General features: G+C 43.3%; 1 protein-coding gene across 4 annotated transcripts in view; it reads left to right on the forward strand.

Moving 5' to 3' along the window:
* Positions 1–20,685, forward strand: part of KIZ (kizuna centrosomal protein) — a 112,976-nt gene that overhangs the window by 68,279 nt on the left and 24,012 nt on the right. For all 4 annotated transcript variants that reach the window (XM_082645290.1, XM_082645292.1, XM_082645291.1 and 1 more), the window contains 3 exons: positions 6,844–6,994; positions 15,327–15,492; positions 16,359–16,424. In XM_082645290.1, the coding sequence (XP_082501416.1) occupies positions 6,844–6,994; positions 15,327–15,492; positions 16,359–16,424 (383 nt within the window). The remainder of the gene's footprint in view (positions 1–6,843; positions 6,995–15,326; positions 15,493–16,358; positions 16,425–20,685) is intronic.

Here is a 20,685-nt window from a genome sequence, read left to right on the forward strand (position 1 = left end):
AGGTCATGCTAGTGATACAGACCCCTAAGTATGTTCCTGTACCAACGGCATCGACAAGCCCTGGGAGCTTATTAGAAACGCACGTTCTCGGGTCCCACCCCAGATCCACTGAATCAGGAGTCTGGAGGTGGGGCCCAGCCATGCAGGGTTTGAATGAGTGTTTAACTCTGCTTCCTCAAGTTCGAGAGCAGTGCTCGGAGGACGTGCCTTAAATGGCTAGAAAGCTGGGGTGAGCGAGGGGGGGTTAATCATTTGCAGGGTGGTTGGCGCATACGAACCATGATTCTTGTACGTCCTTCCTAAATCAGATAGAAATCGATCCTTCCACCCACCTTCTCGGCACTCTAGGTGTCTTCTCACGCATGGCCTCAGAAGCTTCGTGGCATCTGGGCTTCTTAATTGAATTTGCAAAATTACAGGTGTGTAGTATGTGTAATGGTTTGTCCAGTGCTGGCCCCTGGTAGGTGCTTGACTCATGGTACGTGAATGTTACCAGTGTCCTAACCCCGATTTTTATTCTGGGGACTAACTACATTTCCTGTTTATGAAGTAGGTCCCCACCGTTTTGCAGCAGGGAACAAATGACAGCTCAGGTGTGGTCAGCCATCTGAAAGGGCCTTGACTGGCCAGGAGAGCCAGAGGGGCTTCGGGTCTGGTTGTCTAACATCCGGCCTCATCTTCTCTCCCTTCCACATGCCACACAGGCACTTTTATGTAATGATATAAACAGGAAGGATAACATGATTTTCAGAGTAGAATTCAGCGTAAATCCAGTGTGTATTGGGTCCCATCAGGGCGTGAGGAGAAGTCAGGGTAATGGCCTCTAAAAGGACCTTGTCACAAGAAAACTTGGCTAATCTCAGGGCTCCATTCCACAGACCACAAGGTGAGGTTCACAAGTCCGGAATGTGTTTACATTCCCTTCTGCATCATGCTGTGATCTCCAGACTACAGAGGATGCTAGACATGACCTTCCTGGGTCAGTAGCTTTTCAACTTAACAGCAGTAAAGGGCAGTGCATGAAAATCCTCTGCCATGTTCTTTATCATGTGAAGTGACAAAAGGCAGTCTTAAAATACCCTTTACAGGGGTGTGGAAGAAGCCGGCTGGGGAGGAGTCTGTGGTTGTTTGGTGATTGTGTACTGTAAGGCTCTTCAGCTGGACCCCGGCTTCTTTCTCACTGCCTTGTGTGTCTGTTGATATACTATTTGGCATAAACCACAGTTGTGGTATGTCGCATAAAAAGCATATATGCATTTATAATTCTCTTTGCAAACTGAGTTGTTAGACTAAATGATTCATCGTGTGACTCTCTTAACCTGGGCTGCCAAACTGTGACTGTGGGTGATAAGATATGATATCTCCATCAACTACACCAATGTTTGTTATAGTTTCTCAACATGCATAAATAGAGCATTGGTTTCCATTATGAGAAGTTGCATTTTTACATGACTGTTGATCTACAGTTATGTATAAATCAGCCTTCCAGAAGAAATGATCCTTCTTTATGACCAACACAAATTTTAAAATTAATATCTGGGTCCTTCGGAACTGTTTCTTTGCCACAGTCATTTTTTAAAGCCAGATAAAGAAGTCAGGAATGGTTCCATTATAATGTCCCTGTTGTGTTCTGTTACAATTAGAATTACCCCGTGACTGAGGAAGCTGTTCAGTGCACACTGATTGTCACTGGTTCCCTCTCTATCCTCGGAAAAAGGCCCACGTGTCTACCTGACCTTTGAGAGACAAGCAGTCAGGTCTTAGCTGCCAGTCCTTTCTCACAGGCTTTATTTCTTTATTTTTTTTATGCTCCTTATATTTTATTTTGTTATTTTTTAATTGGGGTATAGTTGTTTTACAATGTTGTATTAGTTTCTACTGCACAGCAAAGTGAAGCAGCATTCCCTGTGCCATACAGCAGGCCCTCATTAGCTGTCCATTCCATACACATTAGTGTATATATGTTAATCCCAACCTCCCAGTTCATCCCACCTCCCCTTCCCCCGTTGGTGTCCATACGTTTGTTCTCTACATCTGTGTTTCTATTTCTGCCTTGTGCACTGGTTCATCTGTACCATTTTTCTAGATTTCACATATATGCGTTAATATGTGATATTTGTTTTTCTCCTTCTGACTTACTGTACTCTGTATGACAGTCTCTAGGTCCATCCACATCTCTACAAATGACCCCATTTCATTCCTTTTTATGGCTGAGTAATATTCCATTGTATATATATACCACATCTTCTTTATCCATCAAAATGGATTAAAGACCTAAATGTAAGATGGGGCACTGTAAAACTCTTAGAGGAAAACATAGGGAGAACACTCTTTGACATAAATCACAGCAAGATCTTTTTTGACCCACCTTCTAGACTATTGGAAATAAAAACAAAAATAAACAAATGGGACCTAATGAAACTTCACACCTTTTGCACAGCAAAGGAAACCATAAACAAGATGAAAGACAGCCCTCAGAATGGTGGGAGGAGATATTTGCAAATGAACCAATGGACAAAAGATTAATCTCCAAAATATACAAACAGCTCATGCAGCTCAGTATCGAAAAAACAAACAACCCAGTCAGAAAGTGGGCAGAAGACCTAAACAGACGTTTCTCCGAAGAAGACATACAGATGGCCAAGAGGCATATGAAAAGATGCTCAACATCTTTATTAATTATTAGAGAAATGCAAGTCAAAACTACGAGGTATCACCTCACACTGGTCAGAATAGCCATCATCAAAAAATCTACAAATAATAAATGCTGGAGAGGGTGTGGAGAAAAGGGAACCCTCTTGTACTGTTGGTGGGAATGTAAATTGATACAGCCACCATGGAGAACCGTAGGAGGTTCCTTAAAAAACTAAAAATAGAACTACCATATGACCCAGCAATCCCACTATTGGGCATATACCCAGAGAAAACCATAATTCAAAAAGACACATGCACCCCAGTGTTCATTGCAGCACTATTTACAATGGTCTCACAGGCTTTAATCCCAGTGTCACACTCCCCCTGCCCTCTGTGCGCGCCCACCTCCTGTGCCCCTTAGCACCCAGGAGCTGTTGCTAGGTATTCCCCGAAGTGAAGTATTCCCTTCTGCCTTGTGATATCCCTTGGACTGAAACAGTCAGCTGGTCATTCCAGAAACACAGACTTGGAGAGAATGATACTTTTGTTCCTTAATTGTTAATGACATTGATGTCACGGAATTCTAAGCCGGGCAGAATGGGAAGGCTCTAACAGCTTATGGACTCCTGCAGGCCTGTGAATAGAGCCATGTTTGGTGTGGTCGTGGCCCTGCTTGAGCCCCTGGCCAAACCTCGGCAGGCGACATCTGTCTCTTTGCTTTAATCCCATCTGGAAAATGGGACACCTGCCCCATAGCATACTCTGAAAGATAGTGTGAAGATTTCTGAATTCTCTATCACAAGGTGAAGCATCTTAAAAAAGAACAAAACCATTCCTATCATCGTTATTATTAATTTTTGTTATATCAATGATTAAATATTGAAAGCCCTTCATATGAAAGGTTTACTATTATTAGGTGGAGGACCAAGTCATTATTTTAGACAATTATGAGTTTTTAAAATGTGATTCATGTCACTTGGGGAAGTTGATTTTAAAAATTTGTTCATATTGCCTCCTGGAGAATATATTTTAACACAAAAGTGATTACTTAATCACTTTATCTTATATGAAAACCGTAACGAGACCACCCATGAGCTTATGTTTGTCCAGGTGCAATTAATTGTCTCTGTCAGTGGCTACTTTCAGATGGAGTCACCCAACTGTACTCTCAAGCTAATGCTGAACAATTGAGTCAGCTTTATAGTGTTTGGAGCATAGTATGTAGAAATCTCTTTATTTTATTCTGCTTATGTTCAGAATAAAATTCAAGGTACTTATTACTTTGTCTGCATTTAAAACTTTTGTCAAATTACCAATCTGTTGTAAATCATTTGTAGTTAGGAAATGCTGGTACATTTGCTTAAATTGCAGTTTTCTCATTGGAAACCATTCCAAGTATATGAAATTAATTATAGACTATTTAGAGTCTATTGCTTTACTTATCTTTAATTAGAGGAGTATATAATTTACCTGACATCACACTTTGTTTTTTCCGTGTGATATTGATACTGTAAAGTTTCCGAAGTGAAGTGGACAAAAGGGGAAAAAACTTCTTTAAGTCCTTTGTACCATTGTGTAGATGCTCTGATTCTGTATGTCTGTGTAGAACCAGGGGCGGGACTCCACACAAGGCCAGCCATGGCCCAAGCCCTCCTTGTTGCCGAGTGTTGGTTTAGCTGTTCAGAAGTCACAGGTTCTAGTGCTCGACCTGCTCCAGGAGCTTCTTTGCTTTTTGACCCCGTAGGTTTCGTCCTTTTGTGAAGCAGGTATAATAATTATAGGAAACCTTAGCTACTTCTTTCACTCCAGGACCCAAAGGATGGTAACAGTTGGCAGAGGTGTTAGTAACCCGAGTCTTGCCTTGGCTTTGCTTCTGCAGAAATCATGTGCATCAGTCACCAGAGAGACTGGTCTCTGATAATTCAATCCATCCCAACTAACTTAACTAGTTTAACTCATCCTCATTAAACTTGTTTTCAAATTTAATTCATCCTAACTAAACATTCTTTCAGGCTAAAAACACAATTGATTTACTCGTTATGAGAAGTATACCTGCTGACTGGACTAGGGTTTGCCGATGGCCTGTGAGTGCATTTTCCTAGGAGGGAAATAAATCTATTGCAAACCCAAGTACAGATGCAAAGGTTGCTTCATTCACATAGAACAGAACAGAACAGAGGAACTGGGGGCTTTATGACATCAGTGGGATCTAGACATCACCAGGAGAGGCAAGTTGCTGAAGGGGCTTTCTGCCAAACCAGCCTGGAACCTTGGAATCATTTGGGGAAGTGTTTAAATAAGTTCCAGGATTCCAATGATGGCATCATCCCACTTTATTCAAGTCTTGGGAAAAATTAGGGTTAGGTCAGGCAAAGGTTATAACAATTAAGATTTATTTTAAAAGGTTCTGGATTGTACCTAGACTAACTTTTTTCACATTTTGTTATGAAAATTTCCAAACATACAGAAAAGTAAAAAGAACTGTACACCCACATACCCACCACCCAGATTCTACCATTGACATTTTATTACACTCCCATATCTGTCTCTCTCCATTTCCCATCCATCCATCCATCACTTCCAATCTGTTATTTTTCTGCATTTCCAAGTAGGTTGCAGATATTAGTACACTATTTTTTAGCTTGTACTTCGAAATTTTTAAACATCCACAAAAGCAGATATGAGTATAATGAAATCCCATGTACCCTCACCCAGATCCACAGTTGTCAACATTTTGCCAGTCTTATTTTATCTCCTTCCCTCACCCACACTTTTTTCTTGAGTGGTTTAAAACAGACATTTTTCTCTCACAAATACTTATATCTCTAACGTACAAGGATTAAATACCTTACCATTTAAGAAGATTCTTTATTACCTAGTCCTTGTCAGTTTTCTTTGGCTTTCTCAAAAAACGTCTGTCTGTATTTGCTGTGTTTGAATCAGGATCCAAATGATTTCCCTGTAAACTGGTGGTTGGACCCGGATCCGGGATTACATTCCAGGTGGGTTATTCTGGCAGAATGACATCCGAGGCAGTGCTGGTCCTTCTTACTCCACCTCCTAAGGCGGCAGGTGTGCTGCCAAGGCTGGGCCGTGGGCTCAAGCGTTGGCAGATGGATGCCTCTGATATAAAGCTTCCATCACGCAATTTTCTCAAAATTAGGATCCTTTCCTAGATGCATTTCATTCACTTGGACTTAGAAAATGGTGACTTTTCTAACTCAGTTCTTTCTTCTGCATTTATTAGTTGGAAAAACTTTTCCCATCAACTACTTGGTAACTCTGAAATTTTTTTTTCAACCACAGAGGCAGGGTAAATGCTTGATTCTATCCCTTTACTTAACCAGTTTCCAGAATAATGAACGAGTTGTTGCCCTAGCAGCATCCAAAGGTTGGTTTGTTTATATTTTTGTGGTAAAAACACACATAAACATAAAGTTTACCATCTTAACCATTTTAAGTGTACAGTTCAGTAGTGTTAAGTACATTCACATTGGTGTGCAGCACATCTCTAGAACTTTGTCAACTCACAAAACTGGAGCTCTGTGCCCACTAAACTAGTCCCTATTTCTCCCTCCCCCAGCCCTTGGCAGTCACCACACTACTCTCTGTCTCTGTGAATTTTGACTACCCTAAGCATCTTATGTAAGTGGGATCGTACTGTATTTGCCTTTCTGTGACTGGCTTATATCACTTAGCAGAATGTCTGTAGATTCATCTGTGTTGTGGCCTGTGAATCCAAAGGTTTTTATTATTTTTAAAATTTTATTTACTTATTTATTTTTCAAACGAACTCATGTATTTTTATATATTTGCTGTGTATCAGTCTGTGGTAGTCATTATCCTTTTGGTTCTCAAACTGTCCTGTCCTTGGCCAGTGGAAGCCCCTTCAAGAGAACCCTCAAGGCCTTTGCACACAACTCAAAAGTCTGAGAACTTCCTTACTTCCTGGAACGACAAGGTGCTCCGGACTCATCTGGTGCATTTCCTGCCCCAGACCTGGAATATAACACATTTTTCTAAGTGGGCCTGGTTCCTTTTAGTACTGCACTCTGGAAATTCCTTTAGCCCAGAATATATTAGGTTCCAGACTTTTCTGGATAAATTGTCTAATACTACCTTGATTATGGGGGCCTTTAACAATGTGGGAGGTTCACAAGTCACCCAGCGCGGCACACGTCTAATGGGTCTCCTGTTTCTGTTTCATAGGTTTGAACAAGCACCAGCCTCAGGTTTATGGAGGACACCATCGGGTCAGTGTGTTGCCACCTTGAAAAGACATGATAATTCTATCCAAGAAGAGGTGGTCGCGAAGCTGTCTGAAGTTTTCCCAGTCAAAAACGTGGACCGGAGGACAAAGGTTAGTAATTTTTATTTTTTTAAATAAGTTTCAACATGTACAAGTTAGTCATTTGAGGAAATATTTATGTTCTTAACAATGATTAACATATTTGAAAAAAATGATAAGTTGTAAGTGAGGTTTTGTGGTTGGTTGGTTGGTTGGTTGGTTGAACTGTCTGATCTCAGGCCTTTTGCATAGTGTTTTATGTAGGCATCTCAAGTCCTTATATAAAGTTAACCCAGGTCCTGGAGGTAACCTAATTAAACATAGCTACCACAACATTTGCCCAGGGAATTTAGGAGCATATTGTAGAATTCTGGTTTTCTTTCTCCACTCCATCCTTTAAAAATACTGTATGGTCATTTATGTCAGCTCCGCAAATACGTATTAATCCACTTCTGTGGATTAGGCAGCAACCCAGATCCACTGGAGGGAAAGAGAGAAATCCCACGTGGTCCCTCCTTCAGGGGAATGGCATAATGGGATGCCTGCAGTAAGAACACAGCAGAGGCTATGGACCCTCAGGAAAGGGAGCCAGGCCATCTGGAGAAACAGGGAGGGAGCCCAGGGGTGTGTGAGGTGACCCTTAAAAGACAGGCAGGATTTTGACAGGCTCAGAGGGCGGGGCGATGGGCAAGGGCTGTTAGGAGCCCAAGAACAGACCAAGAAGGCCCACACTTTTCCAAGAAACGGAGCTGTTCTCTGTGGCTGGGGAGTGGACTGCATCTGGGGATGGGGATGAGAAGCTCTAGGGATCACCGCCCACCGTGCAGGGTCTGACCCAGCTCGGGAGCCGGTGTTCACGGGTTCAGCAGAGTTTGGCAAGCCACGGAGCCCCTTGAGCCAGGCTGCAGGAGGGTCTGCAGGGCCTCAGGGAATTTAGCCTGCGTGGATGGGAGGGGGATGGCCAACCCTGTCGTGGCTCAGCCAGGACAGTTGGGGGCTGACTGACGACCTGGCACCAGGGAGAGCGTGAGATGCTGGACACGAGCTGATGGAACCCGTTCCTGGGGAGACGTGGGGGGTGGGGGTGGGGGTGTGTGGAAGAACAGGTCCAGAGTGGCCGCCCCAGAGACATGGCCTTTCTTCTCCTGAGCTTAATGTCTTGGGAGTTTGTCTTGTTTCCAAGTGTGTTTTTTCTTTTTTTCTTTTTTCTTTTCTTGGCCGTGCTGCGTGGCTTGTGGGATTTTAGTTCCCCAACCAGGGACTGAACCCAGGCCCTCGGCAGTGAGAGTGCAGAGTCCCAAGCACTGGACTGCCAGGGAATTCCCTCCAAGTATGTTTTTTCATCCTTATACATAATATAGGGTTCTCAGGCTTTTTGATCCTTTTAAAGTTTTTATTTTTATTATGCACAATGTTCAGGATTCCTCATGTGCCCCCTCTGGAGGCAAACCTTTCCCCTCTGTCCCAAAGCCATAGCTTGTGCAGTCCAGAGCCTCTGCATCACCCTCCAGCCTTCCCAAGCCCCCCTTCCCTGCCCCCTTAATTAAAAGAGAGTAAAAGGACTTTTTTTTTAAAAGCATTTCAAACACACGTACGTGGAGTGATACAGTGACGCCACTGACCCACATTTGCACCTGTGTTACCCCGGCACCGTGTTGTTCCGGACTCCCTCGCCCTCCTCCTCCTTCCCTCCCCCTGCCCTTTCTCTGCTCTCCCTCCTCACCTCCTCCTTCCCCACTTCCCTCCTGGAGTAAATTATTGCAGGTATAGATAAGCCCCTGGGCGCCCCTCACAGTTCCTGCCCTTTTCAAAGGTAACCTTGTGTGCATCCTTCCTGCACACATTTTCTTTTACTGCGTTGCGTGTGACTCAGTAAATAACCCTTAGTTTTGTTTTGTTTTGTTTGAGGTATGGTGCCATTTGTGTGAAGGTTCTTAAAGAAAGAACAGTATTCTTTAGGAGGAACAGAACCTGTGCTTTTTAGATCCGTTCCATATCTATTGATAAATGTAGATCCTAAAAAGGATTTTGTTTTCAGGTTTCATTATCCATCGTATTTAGTACTGTTTTGTAACGACATCGTTTTCCATTCTTGTTCACTGCAGCTACCCCACATCTCAGCCATGTCAAGGGTGAAATAAGTATTGGTCTCCTGCCATTTGCCATCTCATCGTCTTTTTTTTTTTTTTCTAAAGGTGTTGTTTGTATCAGGAAAACATATCCCAAGTTCCAGACAACCAGTTCACTCCTAATTTTTCAAATAATAGCTCCATCATTAATGGGAAGGGGGCTGCCCAATTAATAGTTTATGAGTCAAATGATATTCTTCCTCCCCTAGTAGGTTTCTTGTTCCTTTTCAAATCATCTTAGTGACACCCTAAAAATTACTAATAAATGAATGACAAAATCCATCCTTAAGGGACTTCCCTGGCAGTCCAGTGGTTAAGACTCCGTGCTTCCAACTGAAGGGGGCACGGGTTCAATCCCTGGTTGGGGAACTAAGATCCCGCATGCTGTGGCACGGCCAAAAAAAAAAAATCCTTCCTTAAAAATAGAAACAAGGACTTCCCTGGTGGCGCAATGGTTGAGAGTCCGCCTGCCGATGCAGGGGACACGGGTTCGTGCCCCGGTCCGGGAAGATCCCACATGCTGCGGAGCGGCTGGGCCCGTGAGCCATGGCTGCTGAGCCTGCGCGTCTGGAGCCTGTGCTCCGCAACGGGAGAGGCCACAACAGTGAGAGGCCCGCGTACCGCAAAAAAAAAAAAAAAAATAGAAGCAAGCAGTCAGTTTCTCAAATAGGTTGCGACTGAAAAAATGCACGGCCCTAAAGACTAACGTTACCAGAATGATGTGGGCAGGGGCAAGCCTTACAGACGTGAGAACCAAATGCTTTTCTGGGCTCTAGGACTGTTAGATTCACAAATCGTTTAATGATTAGCATAGTCAAGTGTCTTTGAGTTGTTTTCCTGTATTCGAACAATATATACATTTAGTAAATAGTATGGGTTCAGTGTTTCTCTGTAAATAAAATCTTAAAAGTAGGAGATTTTCAAAATTTAAGAAAGCACTACTAGAAATCACTTGGTTAAGAGTCTAATGAAGCTCAGAAATACTTACTTTGATCTCTTGGGTAAATGGCTAATTAAACAGCCACATGTAAATGATGTTTACCTGTGGGTCCCTTGCTGTCATCTGGAGTCAACCCGTCTCCTGAGTAAATACATCATTAAAGCTGCTGAAATTTGGATTATGTCCCCCTGAGACTAGATAAGATCCACAGCACCCGCATAACCTATTAGGCAATTACATAATTGAGCTGCATGCTTTTAAATCAGGAAAATTTGTAATTATGTGAAAAAAAAATGAGTTGGGTGCTTCATTAAAATACAGAGTACCTTAATACTGCTTTTCTCCCAAGTGAAGCCTGCTTCCACCCAGGGGGACCTCTGCAGGCAAAGCAGCCCAGCCTGCCGGCGTCACTTGCAGAGCAGGTGGGAACAGCCACAGAAACCCCTGCCCCTCTCCTGAAATGAGGGACTGGTGTTCTGTTCTTCTCTCTTGAATACTCGTTCACTGGCTCATATGAATACTTCCCCTTTCTTTTCATTGCTACATCGATGAAATCCCCTTCCTCTCCTATAACTCAGATAAAACTTAAGTAATGATAACTTGTGTTTCTCTTTAAACACTGAAAAATTACTTCCGGTGTGCAGGAGGAAGGTTGTTGAGGAAGGGTCAGTTAATCTGTGTATGAGGGGAAACATCCATGCTGTCAACATCCGTGGTATTTCATTCTCTTGTTCTTCTGTGTCTGCATTAACTGGTTTACATATGGAAGGTAATTTCATTTCATTAAGTGCTTTCACGTTCATTTTCTTTTTGTAGCACCCATTGCAGAAACCGTATTCTTCTAGAGCTAGCATATGTTTTCTTTAAAAAGGTAACAGGGGAAAAAAACAAACTTGGAATATTAAGGTAAACAAAAAGAAGAAAATTGCCTGTTATCCCACTGTCCACATAGAACCCTGTTAACACTGCGGTGTATGGTCTTTAATATTTAACATATTGACAAACGTGGGTTTTACCGTTTGTGTGCACGGCCTCCGTGTTCCCCACTTGTCACAGGTGAACTTCCTTTCATGCCGTCACGTGTTTTACATCCTTTCTAACGGCTGCACAGAGACCCCTGTGTGGCTCTTCCACTGTGTCTTTAACCAGGCTCCTGGTGTTAAACATTTTAAGTTTTTAATTTTTCCTCTAGTAAAAAGGTTTCACAGAATATCTGAGCAGTTCAGTTTTTACAGATTCCCATGCGGTTTCCTGAGAATGATTTCCTAAATGTAGATCTGTTAGGTCAAAGGGTATGTGCATCTCTCAGCCTTCTGTTCTGCACTGTCAGATCTCACCCTGGAAGGGTCATCACTTACCAGGAATGGATGAAAATATCATTTCTCTGAGCTTTTATGAAACTGGATACTATCAACTTTTTTTTTTTGAGAAGTGCAAAGGAGGTCAAATTGCAGTCACACTTTTCCCTCCACCTATTTGTTAGCCATCTGTATTTCTTCTTTTATATTGGTAATTTGCCAGTTCACATTCTTTGCTCATTTTTCTATTAGGTTAGTAATATTTTTCCTTACTGACTTTTAAGAACTCTTTGTATATGAATTTGTATTATTTGCTACAATATTTTGAGCAGTTTGATTTTCACCTTTCATTTTTCTTAATGGTGTTTGGATACAAAGCCTTTTCCATTAATATCTTCATTTATCTATTTATGCATGTGAATTTCACAATTGATAAGTTTCTAGATGTAAATTGAGTCAGCCTAGATGACTCTTAGGGTTCTAGACCTAGCAAGATCCATATTTAGACAGAACTTTGAGAAAATGAGCCAATTAATCCTAGGTGTCCTGCTGAGCGTAACTCTTAGGACAGTTTTTCTTTCATAAGACCTGAAGTATGGAGGTATCACTCTCAGTCATCCTGTAAATAGTGTGTGCCTTGGCACTGAGTTTCTAAGCGCTTTCTCCTGGCTCCTGGGAAGGTTAGAAGAGTGAGGGACTGGTTCGTTGGTGTTGACTTAGGCTGCAGACTGCTGAGAACGATGAGGCAGTCTCCACCACCACCACTGCCACCCCCACTGGGCTCCCAGTGTATGAGATGAGAGCGAGCCTTTACTACCTAACAAATAAGTTGGAACCCAAGCACGGGCCATTCATAAGCACCGTCAGAAGGTCCATCTTTGGTGGCATTTTTCAGATAGAGAGCCCCACTTTGCAGAGCCCTTCAGTCACAGGTGGGACGTGCAGGGCAGCTTGCTCACTCTTTTAGCTTTGGTTCTTTCGCGGGTCACACTGCAAACTCCTTCCGTTTGGGGCCTTCCTTAGAAATGCACCTTTTCAAAGAGCTGCAAACAGTACATCTTAAGAATGTATCATAGATGTTTCTCCTGACTCTACATAAGTTATTTTTGATGGGTCCTTTGAATGGACCTTCCTACCGTTCCTTGTCTCAGGCTGACTTTTGCTTCTGTCCCATATTGTCATTATTTCCTACTTGTTAGGGACTTAACTTGTGAATTCCTCTGCGGATGACCCGCTGGGCAGATCTACCACCATCTCTGTGGGCTTCATGGTCCAGCAGAGTCAAACCAACCATTCTCATGCTGTAATTTGACCATCCATCAAAAACGCTCATAGATATAAAATACTCATCTCTGAGAAGTTACCTCTAGAATTAGTAAGAGAAAGCCTAGAGATATGAGTATTAAGTAGTGAAGATAAATGGGATAAAATATACGAAACAAATGAAAACCTGCAGTGTGCCCCACACCTACTCACCGTGGTGAAAAAAGAGGGCTCAGTCTAGAGCTGGTGGTACTGGTGGCATTCTTTTATTTTATTTTATTTTATTTTATTTATTTTTGTGGTATGCAGGCCTCTCACTGTTGTGGCCTCTCCACAACAGTGGAGCACAGGCTCTGGACGCACAGGCTCCGGATGCGCAGGCTCAGCAGCCATGGCTCACAGGCCCAGCCGCTCCACGGCATGTGGGATCCTCCCGGACCGGGGCACGAACCCGTGTCCCCTGCATCGGCAGGCAGACTCTCAACCACTGCACCACCAGGGAAACCCCACTGGTGGTATTCTTAGCAAGCTTACAAGGGCTTGTCAGAAGGATGTTTGCAGTATCATTATAGCACTTTAGTCTGTGTTCTTTGGAAGCCCAGGTGGAACCCAGCTAAAGCAAAAAAAGTTCTGACATGAAAGGGATGTGCAAAACAGTGATGTTGATTGTGTGTCATCAAGGAGGGACTAGTGAGAAGTAACCCGAGTTATTGAAAATCTAGGACAATCTCCTTTGTCTGCAAAGTCTACAGTGTAAAGTGTAGAAAGCCTCAACAGTCCTTTAACAACTTTATTCTTAAACTGTGGGTTAAGACAGTGGCTATTGTGAAGTCACGCCAAGAAATTATTCGTTACAGCTATTGCATAAGATAATATGAGGAAGAAATACATACTTGAGGCCTCTCAAAAGTTTGGATTATTTTAAGAAAATTATAGTTTTAACTACAGAGATTAAGCCAATTCTTTTTGTTCATCTTCTAAAATGCTTTCTATGTATCCAGAATTATTGGGTGCACAGAATAGGAGCTTACTCTCTGGGAACAGACAGACTAGATCAGGATGGGCAGAGATCTTGAAATGAGACATGCTAGGATGGTCCAGAGAGCATCCTGATGGTTGCGAGATGGCAGCTCCTGTCCTTCTGGACAGATTCTAGAAGCAAGTGCAGTGCCGTGGTTTACGTGGGCAGCTGGGACTGGGCACTATGGCAGCCAGTGATGGGAACCAGCCCTGGCCCGAGCTTCAAGGCAGGATGGTACACCTGAACCCCGGCAGAAACAGGGATCCTGTTCAGTTCACTCCACAGAGTTATCCCAATTGGACTAAAATCCAAGGCCCACTTTATACAAATGTAGGAAAAGCTCCTGGTTACAAGAACTGGACAGACAGGTCTCGGCTGCAAGGCTAACTTGACACCAGGTCTTTCGGCCAAGGAGACTAGAACTCCTTAAGTCCCCTTCAGTCCACCTCCGGCCCCTATGATAAGCCATGGGTCCTGGAGGCCAGCTGGTCCTAAGACAGGCCGAAGGCAAGAGCCTTGCAGGGATGTCAAGGCTGATGACAGTGGCCTCGGCCAAACTCACAAGGCTCAATCTTCAAGGTTTGGCCTCGGCGATTCTTCACATCCTTTCATGTTGATGACAAGGAAGGAGTATGATCTTCCCCTTTGTTCACTAGATGTTTGCACTGTTACCGTTGCACTCTTGCACAGAAGATGACCAGGGAGCCTCTGCCCAGCTGCCCCTTCCCTTTCACTTGAGGGTCTCAGGTCCATTCCCCACACAGTGGGTCGGACCCTGCCCCGTGTTTACTACTGTCGTCAGGTGCCAGGGGGAGGTCGGTGCCACCACCTAGCATTCCTCTCCCGCCGCTGGGGCAGGCCTCCACTTCCGAGTAGGGGGAGAGAGAGGCTTGTGCTCTGGCAACGGGACAGCGGCACTGATGGCTGTTCAGCTCTGGTCACCAGTATATTTTTATCTCTTGGGGGAGGAGTGCTGACCTGGAAACGCGCTGGCATGAGTATTAACCTATCCTATTCAGTGCCACTTTTTCTCTGCCTCTCACATTGGCTGTGGTAAAATCCCTGTCCACCTCCCTGCCCAGGACACTTCTGGCGATGTCGACAGTTCAGTGCCCTGTGAAAGCAGGTAGGCCTGTGGCAGCTGAGTTTCCCCAAGCTCCCCGGCAGGCTTAGTGGCAAAGTACAGAGTGTCTTTATCCTTCATTGAAGGTTATGTCCAGTAAGGTCGGCTCTCTTTTTGCTTTAGTGTGTCCTCCTCCGCCCCGAAGTTTTTCCACAATCTTCCCATTGAGGGGAAGTTCAGGGGTCATTTCTTGAAGAATGGGGATACCATAAGGTCACATTTTTCCAGATCTCCTTCTTAGTCCAAACCACCTCTGTCCTCACGTGCCTGAAAAACAGCATTCGTGCAATGAAAGAGTAGATCTTGGATAAACCACCCAGGTTAACAGAGGTGGTCACGTCTCATATACATACTTCCCAAGTAGAAAAACATAGCATTACATAAGATTCAGTCCTCAAAAAATGTCTTCTTGTGAGTGTAAGTCGTTGTAAAGAATTAAATTACGCTGGAAAATAATCAGGTGTTATTTTATCTTGAAGACATTTTAATTTCAGTTAAATGTCAGGGGACAAATTAAATCCTAAGTAAAGCTTAACCTAAAATAACATTTGAAGGCTGGGTCTTGGAGACCAAGGGGAATGTGACCACGGCTTGTTTTCATTTCTTGGTGCTTTCTTTTATACACCGTAGGCAACAGCATTATTGAAAAAAGGCCTCACAGGAGAGCATAAGGATAGGTCGGCTGTTCACAGCAGTGAATCGTCTTGCAGCTTGCCATCCACTCTGAATGACAGCAGTGGAATGAAGAACGGAAAGCCCGCTCTGTGGCTCAGCAGTGTTCCTACAAGGGAACAAGGTAGCTGTTGTTAAGGGTCTGTCCACAGCAAAACTGCGTTCAGAATCAATGTGACACCCTCTTTTTCAAGGTGTGCCCATAAAATAAAGCTTCTAAGGAATACCTGTGATTCAATATGCGTGACATGTTACTTGTTTTATACCACCTTCCAGAAATAGGTGTTTCAAGACTGGGAAACCTAATCGTAGGTCTGCAGTTCTGCTGAATTTCCAATAAAATATGTTTTTGTAAGTTATGAAATCTTAACAAAATTAACAATTGACAGTATATACCTTTTGATCATCCCACAAAGATGAAGATGATTCCATTAAAATGATACCATAAAGAACTGAAGTTTTTGATATCACCTAATAGAATGTACTCAAAATTATTAAACATTCTTTTTAATTATAATAGAACCTTATAAAAGTCTAAACAGATGATTAAGAATCAATGAATTTATGATCCCAAAATTTAATAAGCAATTTTTAGTATCTAGAAATTGTGATTATTTTAGTGTTACTGTTAAGACGTGCCAGTAAACCGCTATAATGGCATTTCCAAGACAGCTGTGAGTTGCTCAGGATATGGTCAGAAGTTGATAATGTGCACAGGACCTGAGGCCCACTTGTGTTAAGCCCCACACAAGTCTGATAGATGTAAGGCTAAATTATTTTGCATGAAAGCAGCATAGAGATACCTTAGCTTTCGAATAGGTTTTCTTTTAGTAACAGTGCATTTCAGATGAGATAAACTAACCAAAAAAAGAAGATGGGGAGACAATGCAAATAAAAGGAATGGCAGTTAAAAAAAACCAAACAGACAAAGCCCTATTCCATCCATATAACCTTGAAATACATTTTTATCCTCATGTGTTCGATTTTTAGAAGTTTCCAGTGGCTGCGGAGATGAGAGCGCAGAAGAAAGCATGGCAGCAAGGATGCCAGTCACAGGTAAGGTTGTGGCTGCCTGAGGGCCTCAGATTCAACTTTCTTATGTAACCAGAACATTTCAGGTTGGTGGTTGTGGACTCCACGCAAGAGCAAGTACATTCCACTACCACGTGCTGTAGCAAGGGATCAATCCTGAGAGCATGAGGTGTGAGCTTAGGTTAACATAAAGGAAGGTAGAAAATAACCCTGTCTGCTGAGTCCTTCAAAATTGTTGCATGTTTACACGTGTGAGTGTCCCACCCCCCCATGAGCCTTTCAGCACCTGGGTCTGTGTGAAAAGGTCAGTCCGCATGGGGAACACCAGTCATTATATGGCCAACTACAGATGTTTCTGATTTCCCTCTTTTCTTTCCTGTAATAATTGAATGTATCATTATACTGTAATAAGAGCAGGAAAAAAAACAGTGCTGGACAAGAAGCTTGCTTGTGCCTCAGTTACAAAGCCCATCCGATCATTTAAAAATTTTAGCAGTAAAGTTTCATTAAGACCTGTTAAGATTTCTGCACATATGTTAGGTTTGTTTAGGTGAAGTCTAAATGTCACTACTTATTTTAGTTTTAGAATACCAACAGCAGCAATTAGTATTCTGAACAGAGTTCTTATTTGTCGTACATCTACATTTACTAGTACCTTATTTTGTAAAGTGGTGTGCTACTTCATTATAAATTCAAAGGTCTGACTTTAAATATTTATGCAAGTAAATACACCATTGTACCGAGGTACTGAGGCATGCATCTGCATATGCGTTAGTTTTGTTGTTTATAAGCAGAAGAGAATGGTTTCTTTTATGGCAATATGATTCATGGCCTGATGATTAATTTTAAACCCATGTATCTAGAATGAACTCTGATTTTGAAAAAGGAGTTTATAGTAGAGCAATTATTGTATATATTCTGCATCAGATAATATTTCACTCCAAAATACAGAGGTTTTCTTTTCTTTTAAACATTTTCCCTGGTGATACGTTTATTGCATTTTTATTCTTCATTTTGAGAAAACTCTGATAGAATTCCCGATTTATTTTTTTATTAGTAGAGTTAATAGAAGTGTAGATGATCCCAAACTGCAGATATCCAAGAAGCCATTTGAATGCTTCCCTTTTGCATCTACCTTTGAGTGCAGGATCTCTAATGACCTCTGAATTTGTTTCAGTTGGAATCCTAAGGGCTTGTTGGGGAGGAACCAGGAAGTGACCTCGTTGCCTGTTCTTCCTCATCTGTTCAGTATGAGTCAGTGACTGTCCCCAAATTAATACAGATGTAGTCTTCCCGTGGGACTTTTTCACTGAGGTACTATTGACATGTAACATTACATCCGTGTCAGGTGCACAAGGTAATGGTTCACTGTTTGTAGACGTTGCAAGATGATCAGAGCAGTCAGCCTCGTTAATCTCCGTCACCACATGTAGTTACAGTTGTTTTTCTTGTAATGAGAACTTGTAAGGTTTACGCTCTCAGCAACATTCAGATATGCGGTACCACAGTGTTAACTGTAGTCACAACGCTGTACATTCCATCCCCAGGACTTACTGATTTTATAACCGGAAGTTTGTACCCTTTGACCCCCGTCCCCTGTATCACTCACCCCCTACCCCTCCAGCAGTAATCTCCAGTCTGTTCTCTGTATATCTCAGAATTTCTTCATAAGAGAGGAGATAGTCAAGTACCAGGGTTTCAAGTCTTTCTTTTCTTCACGTGGGAAGAGGTGTGATGTACCTAGAAGTAATACGGACTATTTGCCATGAAGGTTTTTTTAAAGAAATTGTCATTGATCCATCAGTAGTTCGCAGTTAAAAAAACGCTTTGTGCCTGTTATAGGCCAAAGAAGTAGGCATATAAAATAACCTGGGGGATGTGAAAAAAGCTTTCCGAAGCATTTTCTTAGTGGGAGCCTTGCCGTGCTGCGCCCTGCCATCACACCCCTCCTCCTCGGCACGTCCCTGCAAGTTCCTGCTTGTGCACCTCTGCTTTGCATATTCCATGGTCTCTGCGTCTGTCGTTGCAGCTGCTTTGATCTCCAAGTTCTTGACCTTCATCTCTTTACTAAATGTTTCTGTCTTTTGCCATGATTATTTGGAGATTTGACCTTTGGTGAAGTAAGGCAGATGTATCGTTTGATTTAAGATAATAGAGGCCACCTCCTCCTTTGTAATAGTTCTGTTGAGGCTCTCCTGTCTGTATGGGCCACAGTCCTTCTGGAATATTCCAAAGAGAAGGAACATTTGCGAGGCTGCCCACTGGGAGTTGAGGAGATGTGGTGGTGGATCCTGGGCTTTGGCATCAGCCGTTGTTGTCAGCTCTTTACTTCCTGCTCCGTTTCTTCACCCGTCTGAGCCCCTGACCTGGGCTACTTCAGTGTAACTAAACCCTGGTGATGTCAGGATTGAAAGTGACTTGTTAAAGCTGCTTCCTGCCAGCAGGTTACAGTAGTAACTTTGGACAGTTCGGAAGTGCTCATCCTCAGTATGGGTGTTTCTGTGTGATTCTGCTTTATAGCCATCTCCCAAGGGATATGGTAGGGAGAGGCCACGGGGAAATCAGGGTCCAGCACAGGAGACTGGGCAGAAGCTCTGAAGTGACACCGTTTTCAGAATGATGAGGGTCCTGGGAAAGTTTAACCTGAGAAGGGCACAAAAGCTATCCTTAAATATTTGCAGGGCTGCCAGATTTACCGAACATAGTCATAGAGTGTAGCTCGGGGGCCCTGTTAGTGAGTGTTGCAGTGAAGGAATCCACACTCAGTAACGGCAGAACTCTCTAGCTTTTTTAGTCGGGTGTCTTCCATGCATGAGCTTCTGTGCCAGGGCTTGAACCGTGGCAGGAACCTGCTCTCTAGAGGGGCTCCGTGGAAGGGTTCTTGCTTCTGGGAGCACTGACATTGCTTCTAATGCTAAGCCTGTGATTCTCATTCCGTAGTGAAGGGATCAAATGAGCTGACGTTCTCATTCATTTCCCTTCTTTTTTTTTTTTTTTTTTTTTTGCGGTACGCAGGCCTCTCACTGTTGTGGCCTCTCCCGTTGCGGAGCACAGGCTTCAGACACGCAGGCTCAGCGGCCATGGCTCACGGGCCCAGCCACTCCGCGGCATGTGGGATCTTCCCAGACCGGGGCACGAACCCGTGTCCCCTGCATCAGCAGGCGGACTCTCAACCACTGCGCCACCAGGGAAGCCCTCATTTCCCTTCTTATTGCGTATCCCCACCACTTAAAAGAGTTTGCTGTCACTCTGAAGGCATCGGCCTTGTTAGTCACCGTCATGGGGAATGTGAGTTTCACACTAGTTGCTGTCATCTGTGCGGAGACTTATGTACACACCGTCCTGCACACACATGCACACACACAACCACAGCCTGTGATCTGCTTGTTAACACAGGCTACCTCTTCCTTTAGTCTGGTTGTTCACACTTAAGAATCCAGGTCAAAATCAAAGATTAATGTGATTATCTATGAGTGTGTGGTTTTCTTTATTTAAGAATAATATATAATTTGCATATATGTTACACCTTTCCTTGGGCTGAGTCCAGGGAATACCAGGGACAGCCAAAGACCAGGTCCCTGCCCTCCTAAGCCTCCATCGTCTCAGGAGCCCTGCAGGTAAGCAAATCGTTCTACAGATGGTCCGGCATACTTGGAAAGATTGAGAGCCCCGTTCAGGGCCATATAGCCAGTGTGTCAGATCTTGAATCACACTCAAATTTCAGGAATTAAGCCCTGAAGTCAGATCTTGAATCACACTCAAATTTCAGGAATTAAGCCCTGAAGTCCTTGCATCCCACCACGCAGCCTCTTTTGATTTATAAGAGAGGCGCCTGCATCAGGGCGTCTGGACCAATTAAACATCGGTTTGTATCTTAACAAAAGATGAGCCCTGCAAGGACGATTTTGAGAGTGATGATGAGCAAAGCCTGGAGAGGTGGGCAGCTCTTGAGGATTTCTGAGTGTGGACTGACCTGGGGTGGCCCTTGTAAAGCGGAGTGAGTCTGTACCCCTAGGCGAGCCTGAGACCACGAGCGGGTACAGCACAGTCAGGTCAGTGTTTCCCTGGAGCACTTAGGCCAGAATTGAAGCCATGCTTGTCTAGATTATGAGAGAAAGTCTCCCTCTGAACTACTCATACCCCCAAAGTAAAATTTCCCACATTAGTAATTTTATTGGTATTTATACTAAATTTACCTTTGAGGACTTGGTGAGTTTTAATTTTAGTAAATGATGCAGCTTATGCTAAATGTCATAAAAACCCAGCCCCGACACAGTATCTGGCA

Source organism: Mesoplodon mirus (assembly GCF_964341445.2).
Source record: "Mesoplodon mirus genome assembly, chromosome: 15".
Classification (NCBI taxonomy): Eukaryota; Metazoa; Chordata; class Mammalia; order Artiodactyla; family Ziphiidae; genus Mesoplodon; species Mesoplodon mirus.